We start from the raw sequence: 18,197 nt of genomic DNA, 5'->3' as shown, positions 1-18,197 counted from the left end.
GCTGTCGAACCCTTCTGTACCAAAATGCGCGTAAATTAATCATCCTTCTTTCTATGCAGAAATATAGAGGAAACAATTATTAGTTCCGAAGCTATAGGCGTATTTATAACAGGCTGTGTTACTTTTTGTGCAGACTTTTAATATTATAATCGTGCAAAACCGGTGGACTATCATCACATAACCGGAACGGTATAACAATTGAAATGGTAGGACAGATTGGTGGACAGATTTTTTTGCCAAATTGAATAGGGTCTATATGCCCTAAGTTGAGAATGGACCGTCCCACTCGATTTGTGAAAAGGTCGCGAACCCTTTTGGTGGACCCTTGAAGTAACTGCCTAAAATGAGGCAAACTTGAAAAGAAATGGGGTTTTCAATTGAACTTTGGAATTTGAAAAGTATAAATCACGTTGGGTCTAAGGCTGGCTAACACTTTTCTTTGATGACTTTGACCACATTTTTTTCAAATATCTTGGAAATACAAGAATCTAAGCTAATTGAACAGACAGTAGCATATAGCATACAAGTCCCAAGGCAGCCAAGAATCGATCTCCATACGCAGATGAACAAACACAATGGAGGGTAGTCGCCTCCACAGCCAGTTGATTTTCGAGGGAGTGGAAGCAAAATGGCTGTGTAGGAGAATGAATGCACACGGTCAGTGATCAGTGACTGCAAATAATACACGACGATTTAGATTTCGCAGTCGGACAAACAAAATAAATGCGCAAGAGTTTGTTTCATTCATTGAAACTAGTCAAGGATATAAAACTCTGAAAAGTACAAGTAAACCGTATGCCAATACCCATAATAATATAAGTTCGCCGTTTTTCACTAGGGCCTGGAGAAATAAATGTCATGTTGCCTGTATCATTTCGGTGACAAAATTGTGTAACCGAAAAAGAAGTAGTGAAAAATATAAATGAAGTAACATGGAGTAATCAGTAAACTGGAATGGTACATGGTATTAAAAAAAGACTAGAATAAATTTTATTTGTTTATTTATTTATTTATTTATTTATTTATTTATTTATTTATTTATTTATTTATTTATTTATTTATTTATTTATTTATTTATTTATTTATTTATTTATTTATTTATTTATTTATTTTATTTATTTATTTATATTTATTTATTACACGACACTTCCTATAGGGCGCTCTACGGAATACGAAATAGAATAGTAAAATAGAATAAGATCTAGATTAGAAAATAAAATGGGCCAAAATAAATGAAATAAAATTAAACGAAACAAAACAATATAAAAAATAACTAGGAGTAAATAAGTAGGAGCAAATGAAATAAGTAAAAAACATTGCAATATCAATAGAGCAAAAAATCAGGTCGGTAAAAAATTAGCCAAATTCTCATTATAAGAGTCGAATGCCTTGTTCAGGCAGTTTGCTCCAATTCAAACCCCTCTTGAAAGGAGAGAAAGGAAAGAAAGAAAAGCAGGGATCGATATAAAGAGAAAAAGTACAAAAGAAATAAATTAATACGTGAAACGAATTCCGGACCCACCCACCCGGCACCCATCTCAGTCGCCAAGACTCTCTGAGCCAGTGCTGCATGAATTTTAAAGCACTGGATCGAAACGCAACTTTTATTTCCACTGGCCCAGCCCAGTCTTGGTTTTCTTTGGCGTTGTGCGTGAGTAGTTTCATAATTCTACCAGAGAATAGCAGCCATGGTAGCAGTGTAAATTCATGCATTTCAGGACGGGCACACGAAAGTCAATCACACAGTAACTGGTAAGTTTCAAAACTTAAATACCTGTTTATGCTTATCTAAAAAAAAAAAAAAAAAAAAAAAGAATACGGATATACATTTACGTATATTTCAAATTGGTATCCATACTACAGATGTAACAAGTTACGATAGCAGGGAAGTATTGCATTATAGGCTTACTAGCCTACTATTATTTATAATACAAAATAATAGCCCGGGAATAATAGTATGTTTAGAATTGCTCAAGAAGTCTAGCTTCGAATTTGCTGTGCTCATCGATAGCTTGGCATTCGAGGCTCGAGTCAGAAGCTGTCAAAATACATCTTTCTCATCTTCTCTGATCTACTCTACGCACAAAGAGAACAATATCATCAAAATATGCAATTTTGGCAAATCAAGCTCCTCGACGGGTGGGCATGGCCGCGAAGCGGTCAACGAGGCGCTTGAAAATTTTGTAATTTCAAAGAAGGGTTGTCATGGTCCCATACAGGCACTGAACAAGTGCTAATGCAAGCCTCCAGGTCTACAGTGTTTAGGCGTTTTGAGAAAACTTCGGCTTATTTTTTAGCTATTACTAGTACTAGTTTTCTGGCGAATTAAAATCCGTGTAACTTACGATTCATACCATAGCCTACCCCAGACAGGGTCTAATTCTGCATAAAACCGGGCAACGTTATTTCTATAGATCTGCTGCGCATTCAAATTGCATTGTATTGCATCGTAATTTCATTTGTGTCTATGCTAATTATGTTTACACAACATGAACTCACGTGTTTTCAAGCAAATTCGCCGATAATAGGTGATCAAAAGCGATCGGAATGTTACAAAAGTACATATCGCATTCAGCTTACTTCATATGAGATGATCTTTGGAAAAATACGGCATAATTTGTCTTGGTGTTTGCGGAATGCCATGCAGTAAAATATTTTACGTTGCGGCAATTCATGATTGACAACTAACAATCGGCGTGTCCTTCGTATCCTCCACTGTCAATTTCTTATCCACTCACTAATCCTCACAACAGCTTTGTGTTGATTACGTAATGTGTGGAGGCAAATTGCAATAAGTACAATGAAATAATGAGTAGGGCGGGCTCCGAGGCGGGTTTCTTCTTCATCTTACGTAACAGTATTGTTCTCCAAAAAAACCCGGAAGCTTGTCGTTATGAGCTCTAGCTGAAATACAGCAAGATAATGTAAGATAGTAAATGTAAACCTGTATTTTAGCTAGAGTATCTCGAGCTAGCCTACCCCAGTACACGATCATGTCAGAAATTAATATTTTGTTCTGGGTCTGATTATTCGGACTAAGCCTACCCATAATAGTCGTGCATGCCTTTGCACTCAAGTCACATCACCGATCACTGCACATGGTGAATGACTATACTGTTTGTTCAGTGAATGTTGAATAGAAAGTGCATAGTAAAATCATACAAAATGCAACATTTATGATGACTCAAAACGTTAATGCTTATGACAAAATTAATTTCTCTAATTCTGTTTAGACAGTTGCCTTTTGTATCTCTTTCCTTGTTGGAAAGGTATAACGTTGTGGAGATAGGAACATGTACGACCATCCGGGACCTACTCTGCCATGTTTGGCTGAGTAACGCTACGTTGAACACGGTCTTTTGTGCCTATGTAAATTATCCTCTGACAGGTATTGTGTTGAGAAATGACCTAACGACTTTCACGTGCTTGGAATTGTACCATTGACATTTATCAAATTTTGACGTTCGGACAACGATCGGATCTTTCTATATATGCAGATCATATTCGTTAGCCTGATATCTGGCCTTTAAACTTACCAATATTCTTCAGAAACTTGGTCATACTTCTTTACGGTATGAAATAGACGACATTTGTGTGATATTGGCAATGTCAAAGGTTACGATAATTTGGACTATTCTACTTTACGGGGGAGTCCGAAAATGAACTTTGGCAGGGGCTGAAATGCATTTTTTACTAGCGCAATCTCTGTTTGTAACTAAAGCATTTGGAGTTCCAAGACAATCCAGCGTGTATTTTTTATTCCAACGGGCGGCCGGCCGGTCGGACATGCGTGAGTTATTCTCGTTTTATACAGGTGTTTTACGTTTCATGTTAATTTACTATTCCTAGTCCACTACTCCGTCATTTATCCACCCCACAAGTAAAATGGACATGACGACCCCGAGATGTGGCGAGGTCAGATGCGGTTGCATGATGGTATAATTGAAGACCGAATTAAAAAAGACTAGTTTGCGTCTGACGTCAGGGCAAAGGCGCGACGTGATTGGTTACTGACCTGCGCAGTACGGCATTTTTGGTCTGGTTGACAGGACGTCATACGCAAACTAGTCTTTTCAATTCGGTCTTTAATTTATAGGGAAGATTTCGCATCAGGTCAAGAGGTCAAATGATGCCAATGATGTAAATAACGGAAGAACTGAATAATTCCCTCCAAGTAAATGCAAGCGTTTTCACGGCAAATCAACAGGGATCGTCAAATTGAAGGTAACACAAATGGGTACAATATGTTGGTCAATATTGAGGTTCATTTAAATAGGTAGGGAAAGTGTGCATAAATATGAAAAATATGTTTTTTCAAATGGAATTTTACAGCTCTTGTGGTGACCCACGAACACAATGAAAAGGTAAATTTTCATCATTTATTTGTTCTGTTGCGTTCAACCATCTCCAACAATTTTTTCAATGTAAGTGCCTCTGGCCCTAGTGGAAGTAAAAACGGATACTATGGCCAGAGTTCTAGGGCTAATTCTGTTGGTGTGAAATGTAGTTTAATTCATTTGTTGTGGTATAAATGACATCAAAGAGTGTATTTACAGCAAGGTATAATAGCCAATAAATTAATGTCAATAATCAATAACAATAGCTTTGTTTATACCCATGTACCCATAATGGGACTCATACAATGTTTCTAGTCCCAATATCTGTACCTGTACCCATGGCCAGGCCTGTACCTGTACCCATACTGGGACCCGTACCTGTACCCGTACTCGAGTCCCAATTTCCGTACCTGTACCTGTACCTGTACTCATGGCTCCGGACCCGTACCTGTACCTGCACCCTATTTTGGGTTCGGACCTGTACCTGTACCTGTACTCATGGCTTCGGACCCGTACCTGTACCTGTACCCATGGCCTGGGACCCGTACCTGTACCTGTACCCATAGTCTGGGACCCGTACCCGTACCTGTACTCATGGCTCGGACCTGTACCCGTACCCGTACTCATGACGGGTCCCAAGTCTGATTATTATTATTATTATTATTATTATAACACAGCCGTATGCGATCACGACGGGTAATATAGCATCAAAAACTCTGCTCAAATTTAGACTGTTCATAAATTTGGCAACTGATACTATAGGGCCTACTAGGCCTACATAGTGTAGTGTAGGAAATGTATAAACAATTAGTTTCTGAAATTTTAAAAATTATGATCATCATGATCCACATAGTGAACGTTTGCTCGACTATCTAGATGCCTCTGATATAGGCCTACTTATATATTGTAGACGTTAATATATCGGGGAAGAAAAATAACTTGGATGCGATCCATTTTAACTGACAATTGATTATTTACTTATGGCTCTTTTACAACGTTGTAAATTTTATTCATGAAATGATTGTTGCTGAAGATCGTGAATTTCACCTTGGAAGTGACCATAATGTCTTGTTACTCAACTTAAAAAACGCCAGCTTTGGCAAAACCAACACAAAAAACAATAGGGGTCCCATTGTTTGGGATATCACAAAATATCAGGACTTGACAAAATGATCAAAATGAAATTGAAAACCAATTTATTGATTGGGATGCAACTTCTTTTGAGGACCGTAATACTATTTGGAATTCATTGGAGTCTAAAATTCTTTTAGCAGCAAATCGAACAATTGATACTGGAGAATGTAAAAGGGCTAACAAACAATGGTGGGATTCAAAAATGACAATCCAATCAAGAAGTAGAGTCCATAGAAATTATATGAAAAATAACAATGGTGATAATGAAGGTCAAGATGAGTTAGGCCAAGTAAAAAAAAAGAAAGAAGAAACTGAAGGAAGGGGGGCTTTTTATTTTCTATGTTTTATCGCAAAATCGGTGTAAATACCCATTGAGCTATTTTAACGTATCGAAAAAGGATGCCCTTTTAATAATTGTGTTGTTCTGAGAGGTAGGCCCCCTTTAATGATCACAGAACCTTCCAAAAGTGTTTCTTGTTTATCAGCAAGGCTCTAGAAAGCGTTTCAACTTCCTTTTTGAGTCATGTTAACTGAATTTCAAAAAATAGAAATATAATTGAAGGAACATCAAAAATGGAAGCGGGAGGGACGTGAAACATGCTTATTTTTTATTTGACCTTATGGAATCAATACGAAAAGAAGATGAAACAGCTTCAGCAAAATTATGCAAATGCGTATATAGATAGAGCACTAAGATTGCTAACAATGGTGGTCCAAGTATCAAGGATTTTTGGAAAAATCTGTAGGGCTGCTACGAATACGCGATTTTGGAGACCTAAAAACGCACCCCGATTTTCAAAAAAAAAAAAAAAAAAAAACCCGCAAAAAATCCGCGATTTCCCCCGCCAAAATCATGAAAATGGAGAGAACAATGGATTGCAAATCTTTAAATTTTGTTTTAATTTTTGAATATCTAGATATTTATATAGGATTTCGTAGCTGGAAATAGCCGAGTCCAAAGAGAACCTCGCGACCAAGATGGATCGTAGCACAGACAAAGTTGGCCTGATGCTGGTGGTCATTGCACTACTGGTAGCCGTGGTTGCACTGGTTATTGCATGTGTTGGGCTTGGACAGAAGGGAGGAGGAGATACTTATAATTATATCAATGGTGGGTCTACTGATTCTGAAGGAGGAACTACAGGAGCTCAGACAGGTTCTGGTGGTGCAGGTACAGGTAGTGGTGATTCAGGTAAGCTACTACACACAATTATTAAAATTTGATATTTTTCACATTTTTGATACATAGGCCTAACAGCCCTCAAAGTAAATTTTATAAATTTAATGATCTAATAGCTGGGAGGAAAAGCCGACGATCAATCGAAAATTTTGACATTTCATATTGAAGATTTTTTCCCAAAAAGACGGTAAGACCTAATTTTTTTGGGTGTTTTGGGAAAAAAATCGATATCTTCAATACGAAAGGTCAAAATTTTCAATTGATCGTCGGCTGTTCTTTCGAGTACTGTTAAATATCAAAGATATCAATTTTTAATCATTTGCCATAAAATGTGTATTTATACATTGCAAATTTCAAAAAATCAAAATTATTTGATATCAGAAGGACATTCTTCGTATTCAGAATGCAATTCGATAAGTCTGATGTGCTCTAATGTCCCACAATAAATACTGTCCAAACGTTCATACCACATCCCTTAACCCTAACCCGCCTGAATACTACAAAATACTACTTGATATATGCGCTGTTCGTGCATGCATCCCACGTGGGGTGATGACGCAATCGCCCTAAGTGATATATAGGCACGGTTTCGCTGGCCAGCGAAGCCCAAGACCCGTGGCAAAGTGTCGCCGACCGAGTGCTTGGCAAGCGAGGGGTCTCGGGTTCGAATCCCACCCAGAGCAAACAACTTCTTTCCTTCTTTTCTCTCTTTATTCTTTCCTTCTTTCCCTTCCCGTCGCCAAAAAGCCCTTAGGGGGTTAGGGTTAATAAATTATTAATTTCCATCAAGTATCTGGTGTAAAATTTGAACGCTTTATCAAGTGGCAATGATTTCAAACTGAATACTAACTTGATAAAAGTCAATATGGTTAAAAAAGTACATGTCTAGTTTCAAACATGACGTGTGCAAACAATAATAATATATTGAATGCTTTTTGATGTGTCACGTTGTACCATTTCTCGAAATAAAGTCAAATAATTTTACTTTAACATGGTGTATGTTCAATAACATAATAATTGCTGTGTGCATTGAAATTAGCTATAGCACGATCATGCTTTCATGACAAAGCTATATCATGTATATGGAGGTCAACAGTTTCTTTCTTTTGTCATATATTTGCAAGTTCATCGTGTAATATTCTTGGATGTTATTTTACAATAATTTTTTATATACCTTTTAAAAAAGAAACCCCATTTGCGTGCTAAAAATCGCTTGCCCCCTCCTTTCGACCTGCCGAAATTTGCTTTCACCCCATTTTGACTTTCCAAAAATAATAAATAAATAAATAAATAAATTAATTTTACCCCCCCCCCCCATTATTGCATAGCCACTTAATATGACGTCACTGATATCATCATCATGTCGCAGGAAGATTCATATTTTTAGGTCCTCAACCAATGAGCAATTTTAAAGTAGCCGTATTGAATTTCAAAACTCCATTATTATTTTTCACCCAAAAATATGCAGAATTATAAGATTTGTTTTCACGTATAAATTGTTATTTTTACGCGATATTGCCCTTGAATAAAAGCTACAAAAACTATATCTAGTCTATTCAAGTGCATACCAAATGCAAGCGTGCATAACGCACTATTCTGGTAATTTGGTTTGCTCAAATGACACAAGAATCTGAAACATGCTCACTCATCAAGTCAAAGTTCCATAACCCCATGTGAACATTGATCAAATGACCTTAGTGCATTGGGCCGGAGCATTGGGAACAAAAATAAAACTCATACTCCACAACTTGAGGTCATATGCTATGCCATTGTTGTTTAATGGAGGTTATTTAACTACGCCATCTGATATGAGGCTATTTGGTCCACTAGTGCGAGTTGTGGTGTTTTCAGTACGTATAATTATTTGCAACCATTGGACCAAATCAATCTTTTGTTATGATCGTTGACCCATTATTGTGTGAAAATTGGAAATGAAAATACGAATTCCAACAATGCCTGCCAATAAGTTTCATTCACTGGTCTTAACCCTGGAATTATGGAAACTTTTTGGCCTCATAATTGCAAAATTGTTGGTCTAAAATATATAGTAAGCATTTTTTTATGGCAAAGACTTGACAAATCCATCTGTAAAGTTAAAATTAGGCAACAATGCTCACTTTGGGGAAAATCCCCCAAAGCGTTTTTTTACCCTGATTTGTTTTGACAAATACAACAACAACAACAACAACAACAACAACAACAACAACAACAACAACAGCAACAACAAGTATTTTTTATTAATTAAAAAAATATATAAAAAATATAAATAATATATAAATATAAATATCTATATAGAAGAGTGTGTGGTTCCCAGTAGTTTCTCTCCCTATGGATAATATAGGTACACGGTCTGTAACACAGACTACCATCATAGCGACATTAGGCGAACGTTTAAGGTATTAACTTATTTCTTACGTGACAAGTTATTTCTGCAACAAAATACCAAAATTGTCGGGAAATTTGTCCAAAATCAATGCACACACCTTACAGAAAAAATAATTAATCCTGAAAGACGCGAAACTGCCCGCGACTGATGCACTTCTAACTGCTTTTCTGATATGTGAATGTGTACATTTATTAATTTTAATACACGCTGTAGGCTGTAACTGAACTAAACTGATTATAAATAATTAAAATAAATGTTGGCATTTATATATCGCCTTTCATGCTCGCCGCTCAATCATGGCAATGGACAATATTAGTATTTTTATTATAGTACTCTTTCGTATTTGTTAACTTTTGTAAATATTTTCAGTATCTTTTAATTCTTGTTAACTTTTGTTTATATGGATGCACCACCAAGACGGTGGGTGCCGCTGTTAAGCTCCCCATTTTACCCATGGGTAGAGAGAGGCAAGTGATGTAAAGCGGCTTGCCCAAGTTAACAACACCATGGCACCTCCGCCGGGGCTCGTTAACATGTTTAATCGTTTTCTCCTTCAGGATCTGGGTCAACTTCCGATACCCGCATCTGGACATTTGCCATTGGTGATGGCCAATACAGAGAAGCATACATGTAAGTATAGACGTATGGTTGTATTGATAGATGACTTCATGATTCCATCAAACAAACAAACAAACAAACAAACAAAAACATAACATAACATAACATAACATAACATAACATAGCATAATCAGTACATGAAAGAATAATTATTTAATTTTTTGTTTCATATGAAAAAAAGACCACAAAATCAAAATAAAAACACAACCACAACAAAAGTTTAGGATTAGAGTTATGATTAGGGTTAGGGTTAGGGTTAGGATTAGGATTAGCTTACACGAAATAATTACATGACGGATCGACCAAACAATCCCTCAAATACAAACAGCGAAAAACAACTCTTTGTTGTATGAAGTATTGTTTAATCATCTGAATCTGGTATGGGAGTAGGATCAATGCGTAGATTGAAAAACAAAAACCTTACGGGTATACGAAGTATTGTTGGTCGAAGCAGCCAAAAAAAATCGATTTTCATTTCTGAATCAATATATTATTGAAAAATAACACTTTGGTGTTTTGCAAAAGTTCATTCTACAAATCATATACTTTGAAAACTTGCTTAATTTATTGTTGTTAATGAGTTATGTACGTTTTCAGCCCTCTTAAAACATAACTCAAGAACCACAGGACATACAAAAGTATATCTGTGATATTTGAGTACTTCTACACGCTCGCTATGAATTGAGCAATGCAAATTTTGCTAAAGCTCACTACCATTCGCAAGATGCTGTGAACTACATTTTTTTGCTGCTTCGACCAACAGTACATCGTATACCCTTATCGAGAACATTATCACCACAATGAGAAACTGCATACCCAGCAAACACACGTTTTACAGAAACTATATAAATGTCAAGTCTTGTCAGAAAAACGTTTTAATAACATGCGTAAAACGTTTTTGAAAACAGATGATGCAAAACAGATGTTATCCAGTTGCAAAAATGCTTGCCCAAAATATTTTTTCAATAACGTTTTAAAAACGCATTCATGATAATATAACCCGACATTTCGATTTTGTTTATTGAAAAGTTTTGAAATAACGTTTTAAGAATATTTTTGTGTTTGCTGGCTATACGTAAATAAATATTAATAGGGACACTAACCATGATAAAAAAAACCATGCTAAATATGGTGTAATTCTAAAAGTATAGTAATTTTATTTATTTACTTGTTTCTGTTTATTTTTTATTAAATATCTTTCTTTTCAATTTACAGAGATGAAGCAGAAGGAACGTTAAAAGGCTTTCTTGTTGACCTTGTGAATGCAGGTAACCGTTTACCCGTTTTGTCACTTGTGTTTAATAAATGAAGACCTGAGCGCAAGAAGACCGTAAGTCCACTTGGCCCCTCAACATGTATACACTAAAGTCACGTATAGTTTCTTAGGGTTTTAATACATGTTCCAGGGTGAAAACATCATGAAAGGTTGTGAAAGATTTGTTTTGGCCCCTGAACATGTATAAAACATTACCAAACTATACGAAACTATACACAACTTTAGTGTATACATGTTGAGGGGCCAAATGGACTTACGGTCTTCTTGCGCCCAGGTCTTCAAATATGCCTCAATTTTCAAACACTACTCCCCATTCCAGAAAAATACAGTACTCATTTTTTGGGATTAAAAATATTATCCTGTTTTGCCCAATGAAACATAGCTAAATCCTAATCCTTTAGTTAGTTTAGTAACTATATAGCATTCATCGGACGCAACACAAAACACATGCAGAACTTATTTAACTTCACGCGGGTGTCGACTGCAGACGACAAGTTTCAAAAATAACATTTTAAAAATTCAAAATGTTTTGTGTTGCATCCGATGTGTTCTGCAGTTTTTGCAGTGATATAATTAGTTATTTATGAAATATCTTTCTTTCTTTCCCTTTTTTTGTAGTTTGCAAGGTTGCTGATAAGAATTGTCGCATCATGGGTGATCTTTGGACGCGTTGCTGGGATAACCAAGCCGGAGAAGCCGCTCGAGGTGGTGATGGGCTGATGGGATTTTGGTATGACGGATGCCCAGGTATTTTGTTTGTCTCAGATATAAGCCTATATGTTTTGGCGTAGGTCTTTTGGGGGCGCCCGTTACGGCGGGGCCCCTTATATTTGGCATGAATTTGTAAAAAGCTTCTAATTTTGGTCTTGCTAGATTTACTTCGCAACTGTCGTATAGGCCAGTTTGTCACTTTTAAAACTGGACCTTCGTCTATTCAATTGCCTGTAACTTTACATCTTGAAGTCACATTGAATTCAATGTGGTGGCATAATGTGCAGGATTAGATAGTGCATCTTTTGCAAAAACAAATTTGCCCAATTGCAGTTCAGTTTTGAAATTGTGATTATTTTTCCAAGTGTAAGGATACTCTTTTGGCGCAGTATAAGAACAACGCACGTGTAGATGGTTTTTATTGCGGTAAGAGGATCCAATGTTGCATGTGGACAAATGGTGGAAGAAGCAGAATTTCTCAACAAAAACCAGCTTTGAAGATAACCAATCATCTTGATACATGATGGGTTAGTAATATCCATCGTTTTCAAAATTACAAGATGCCATGCTGTAAAGAAAAGAGTTTGTTGAAGTTAATAATGGTTTGGTGCTAATATATGGACATCATAGTTCAACTCGGCATTTCATCCATGACTAAATTAATTATGTCTATGTTACAGGTTGGGTGGGTACATTCGACAGACATCGTACATTTCAATTCACGGATCCTTACGGTAAAGCCGAGCTTGAGACACTCTTTGTTAAGAAAGGAGCGGGTGCGAGTTTCAACTGGCGAGATCTGTCAGGAAAGAAAGTTGGTATCCTAGATGGGTACTCATCCGATGAACATTGCCTAGCAAAGCAAACAGGCATCACGGTAAGTTTCAGTGACATCGCCAACATTAGCATTTTGTTTTTATATATAATTAAGTTATAATGTTAGTAAAAGTTCATGAACGTCTGGAATCTGAATGAATTCCATGTGCAGTAGTTTAAGGGATCTGGAATGAGCGTTTCGACAGTATTTTTTGTGGGACATGAGAGCACATCAGACATATCGAATTGCATTCTGAATACGAAGAATGTCTTTCTGATATCAAATAATTTTCATTTTTTGAAATTCACGATATAATACAAATTTTATGACAAATTATTAAAATTTGATATTTTTCATATTTTTGATATATATATAACAGTCCTCGAAGTAAGTTTTATAAATCTAATGATTTTGGTGTTTTGGGAAAACAAATCCATATCTTCAATACGAAAGGTCAAAATTTTCTATTGATCATCGGCTTTTCATCCCACCTACATACACTTTAAGTATAAATCATCAGATTCATAAAGTTTACTTCGAGTACTGTTAAATATCAGAAATATCAATTTTTAATAATTTGCCATAAAATGTGTATTACATTGCGAATTTCAAAAAATCAAAATTATTTGATATCAGAAGGGCATTTTTCGTATTCAGAATGCAATTCGATATGTCTGATGTGCTCTATTGTCCCACAATAAATACTGCCCAAACGTTCATACCCCTTCCCTTAAACAGCAGAGACATTATTAGACTTTCACCCTAATATGGTATCAGTTTTACTATGACGCGTTACTTACTTCATTTTGAGAAAAACTAGTGAGGCATTTCATTGCAGTACCATGGCTTGAATTCGTGTATTAAATTCTGAGGTTAAATTTCCAGATGTCACATAGGAACGGATCCAGGATCCTCTAAAAAAGTATAAGGTGGAACAAAAAGAAAAAGGAAACAACATATTTTCACGATTGCTTGGCGCAAATTTGTTCATGTGCGCCAAGTCTTTCAAAAACCTGGATCCGCCCAGGCAATTATTTTTCACAGTGTATAGTCCTAAAAAGAACATTACAAGTGTTCCTTTCCCTGGGGGGGGGGCACTTACACAAATGACCATACGGGTATGCTCCCCCGGAAAGACCCCCCTTTTTGGATTTCGCAGCTCCGAAAGACCCCCTATATTTGACCAAAATACAGCTCCGAAAGACCCCTGATTTTGATAATTTCAGCTCTAAAAAGTATTTTCAGGCGATTTTTAACCAGAAAGCCAAGAAAGACCCTTTGACTGTTCGCAGCTCCAAAAGTCCCCATTTTACTTGTTCGCACTTTGCCATTATATGGGGAGTGTTTGTTGTAGTTTAGGTATTTAAAAAAATATATATTACACGTAATTTATTTTTCCTTTTACAATAGGGAGTACCCCTGGATGAAAGTCAAATATTTCATTTCCAAACACCGTCGGATCTAGTCGCTGCTGTTAATGATGACACGGTAAGAGCTTGATATTGTCTTGAAGCTATAATATATAGGCATACAAATAAATTTTTATAACGTCTGCGTTACTTTTTGTGAAGGTTTTAGCATTAGACATGTTTGTTAGGTTAACTATACAAGAAATGGCTTTTAAAAGACACCGTGGTACGAACCAGAAATGTCTTCTAATCTAAATACTATTATTATTATAGGCAATTGTCTTTGTTGTGAGAAACGAATTAGCAAAAGTTACGCGTTTTGCTTCCATGATCCAAACCGCTTGAGGAAAATCACTCGAAATTGGGGAATCGGATTATTCTTTAAATACATGTGTAAAACACCATTATAGGCATAAACCAGAGAAGATCTCTTACCCTAGCCAGAATCATTTGCAACATGATACATTACCTCGTTTAACCCTTGGTCATCTAACAACCTGATTGGTTGATAACTTTAAATCACAACATTATGCCTTATATGTTAGAAAATTAACCATCAAGCACGAATCACGTGGTTTTATTTTAAACAAACTCATATTGACCATAAAAACGAATTAACACCGCCGTCTCTCAACACGCGTTATTCAAAATTCCCGTGCGCCGAAATTGACCAGTGCAATGACGTCCCAGTAATACAATGAAGACTGACAACAATTAGCACAAATAACCATGACGTCATTGCACTAGACAATTTTAATCGGCGGTGGGAATTTTGAATATCGCGTGTTGAGAGCCGGCTGTTTTTATTCGTTTTGATGGTCAATATGAGTTTGTTTTAAATAATACCACGTGATTCGTGCTTGATAATTATTTTTCTAACGTGTAAGGCATCATGTTGTGATTGCCGGAGACATTCTTTAAACTATTTATGTTCAATTGCATTTGCAGATGTTCTTATTAAAGGAGTGTTTCGTGATCCTAGCATCCTCTTTTTATGACATTTTTCAGTACATATCCACGAAAAAAGCCTATTCCCAAAATTGTAGTTGATTCCGATTTTGCGTTTGCGAGTTATGCATGATTATGTGTATTACACTGCTCCATAGACAATGCGTTGTAATTTCGTTCTGGTGCACCAGAACGAAATTCGAATTTCACGATATCTTTGCAAAACGAATTAATCTGCAAGAACTATTTTGTACATAAACATTATGTAGCCAGAGGTTTCCAGTGATATAAAAATCTCAACTTTTTTTGAGAAAAGTGGGGAGGGGGGATGAGGCTGTGGATCACGAAATGCCCCTTTAATACCCTCCTTGATTGGTTCAAAATTGGACAAAATATTCATTTTGGCCAATCGACAGGTTGTTCTCATGGGGTTAATCAAATGACACGCCCATTACTTTGTACAGCTCCCCCTTTGTTTTCAATTTGAGATTAGTCTGGCTGAACATGGATCGAGAATCAAGAGATAAATATATTTTGCAAGATCTGGATGTACTCTGTTCATTGAGGTACATTTCAGTGCAAATTGCCCTAGATAGCAAATCGGTGCAGAAAATTGAAATGGGAGAACTGCATTATGGAAGTATAAGATATCTTCTTTGGGCCTAAACCGACGCCAACTGCGTCCTTATGACCAAAAAAAGGTTACATTAGGTTTTACTGCCTGAACATAATTGATCATGTCTCACCTCTTTTTTCAACCAAATCGACGGTATAATAACTCTTGTAGTGAGGTATCAACATTTAACCACAAACTGCCTCAGGCAAAACTCACTTCCTGGGAACTAAATACCATACACACAAGGATATTTTATGTAACTTATTGATCCATGTGTGTCATATACTGCCTCCAGCTATAATGACAGCCTGGTGGTGTGGTCAATTCATTGACAGATACTAACCTCAGGAGGGAATTCAATTTTTGATCAGGTAGTGAAACGTAATGAAAAATCTAGTAACCGTAATTTGTTTGACCGATTTTTGTTGGTGTTATTATGACATGTGTGAGTAAAACTTATAAATTCTTCGGAATTAAATTGATAGCGTATATTCCGTGTACTTCTTAATACCACAGGTTGACGTGGCATTTGCACTGAATAACGTCATATCAACTGATGACTTGGACCAGACTAATGCAGAAATACAATGCTATAGTTCTGGACCGGGTGTAATGATTCGTGTGGATAACGATTTGCTCAGTTGGTGGAACCCGGCAATGGCTAGACTTCTAACGTCCAATAAATATATCGAGATTTGTCAGGACTTAAACGAAGAACATGGTAAGCGTCTTGGGTAATTTAAGATTATTTCTGTCATTCTTGCTGTCTTGCTTTTGCCCTACCTTGTTTTTGTTTGCTATGTAGACTATTTCAAAATTGTATGACATAATTAATAGAGGGTAGCCTTATTAAAATGGCAAGTTTCCCGTTTTACGGAAAACGGAACAAAATCCCGGAGTGGAGTAGAGAACAGAAAAACGGAAACTGCAATTTTGCAAAGTTAAGCTTAAACCTATAACGTGTTCCCCCGTCTCCGCTTCCGGCCCCTATGCTTACTTTACAACTTACTAACTTACTTTACTTATTTACTAACTTGTACTTTTTTCTTTTTCTTCGAGTAATAATTATGTTTCATGTACTTATGTTTTTCAGGTCATCAACCAGGACGCAAACCAAAAGATCTGTGCTTTCTAGATTAGGCAAATAAACAACAAAACAGATGACTAAATAATTTATTACTTGCATAACTTTAATATGAGGTTCATAAATATTTATTCATGGTATTATAAAAGATAAAGGTGTTCTTAAAGGTATTATTATCATAATTATTATTACATTCATGACATGATCTCATTCAATTTAGAACAAAGTCGACGATGATGAACTTGAAATCGAAATAATTATAGTCCAAAGTAAATAATTACATAAGAAAATTTGGTTATAAAAAAAGTTCTAACTCTACAATCAAGTATGCCAGTGACTTAAACATTTCAATATCGGTAATATTGTGGTGATATTGTTACCATATGATTATTTTATTTTTAAACGGTTATGGTTTCTTGTACATATTAATATAATTAATATCATTTTAAAGGCAGCTATTGCACTCGGTTTATTTTTAAAGATTAATATATAATCTAAAGGCTCTTTTTAATGCAAGCACAATTTTTTATTTTTTTAATATTGGCCTTATTTTGTTAAAGGAAATCTGTACCATAAACTAATCAATGGCTAATATAGTTATATACCCCTAAATTAAACATACCAGACGGTCTATATGAATTTCGGAATATTCCTAACAAAGAAAAAGCACTTTTAATCCTTCGTTTCTGCGATTAATGGAAGCCGCCATGATAGCTGCTTGCGAATCCTTTCTGCCACAAGCGGTAGTGTAACCTTTCACACAGACCCTCGGCTACCTTCGGCGTGCGTGTGTTGCTGTGTGGCATTCGCGACCCCACAGCGTATTTTGGTTTTTAGTGCTGTTTTTACACTTTTCGTTCTCAAAAGACATTGTTGATCATAAATATTACTTAAAATACATTTGTTTATGTTCTTCTGTAGTTTTATGGGTAAAAATTGTCGCGTTTTCTTTTGAACGAATGTTGAATCTGAACTTTGGTAGTATTCGCTTCGTGTCACCAAAGTTCACGAGGTACGAGGCTTGTGGCACGGATTTCGCTGGTTTCAAAATCGGGGTACCGTTACAGCGTAATAAAAATGCATCGGGTATCAATATGGCAGCCACCATGGATTGCAAACTGACGACTGATCGTCGTAAGGAATTAAGAATTTCTCCTTTATTTGGACGTATTATAAGCTTAGGACTTTAACTGTTTGTCGTTTTTATTATTACTGCAACTATATAGCCATTGATTAGTTTATGGTACAGATTTCCTTTAACAAGGTAATAAGGCACATTTATGACTAAACTTTTTTTTGTTTAGCACAAAGTCATATTTTTGCCTTTATTCATGTTATTTGGCTAACAATTCAATATTGTTTCTCAAAATACATCTTCATGATAAAGTACTATAAAATGAATACCAAAAAAATATCGCCTGCTTTCTTTCTTTGAGAAGTTGCAATAGTTAATTTGCATGTGTTATATCGTTCTTAAAATAAATCTAACCTCATCCACAAAAAGAGGCGATTTTTAAACACCTGTATGCAAACGTTGTGACAGTGCCAATGGCGGCGGAAGCATTAAAGAGGTTGAGCATATTTTGTGCCTGTTCTAGCATGACATTTATATGGATAGTGGACAACTCTTGAAAAATAATACGCCTAGACGGTTAGCAGTTGTAGAATGAAATCTGCAAAA

The 18,197-nt window shown here is 36.0% G+C and overlaps 1 protein-coding gene across 1 annotated transcript; it reads left to right on the top strand.

Moving 5' to 3' along the window:
* Nucleotides 1-1,549: 1,549 nt before the first annotated feature.
* On the top strand, nucleotides 1,550-18,127 carry LOC140141288 (L-arginine-binding protein-like). Its single transcript, XM_072163114.1, has 9 exons — nucleotides 1,550-1,752; nucleotides 6,389-6,663; nucleotides 9,595-9,667; nucleotides 10,871-10,923; nucleotides 11,550-11,678; nucleotides 12,323-12,519; nucleotides 13,870-13,947; nucleotides 15,949-16,153; nucleotides 16,526-18,127. Exons 2-9 carry the CDS (start codon nucleotides 6,450-6,452, stop codon nucleotides 16,570-16,572), a joined length of 996 nt encoding a protein of 331 aa, XP_072019215.1. The 5' UTR covers nucleotides 1,550-1,752; nucleotides 6,389-6,449; the 3' UTR covers nucleotides 16,573-18,127.
* The last annotated feature ends 70 nt before the right edge of the window (nucleotides 18,128-18,197 follow it).

The sequence above is a fragment of the Amphiura filiformis genome, chromosome 19 (assembly GCF_039555335.1).
Source record: "Amphiura filiformis chromosome 19, Afil_fr2py, whole genome shotgun sequence".
Lineage (NCBI taxonomy): Eukaryota > Metazoa > Echinodermata > Ophiuroidea > Amphilepidida > Amphiuridae > Amphiura > Amphiura filiformis.
The sequence above is the reverse complement of the archived record's forward strand: the minus strand, read 5'-3'. Positions and strand labels throughout refer to the sequence as shown.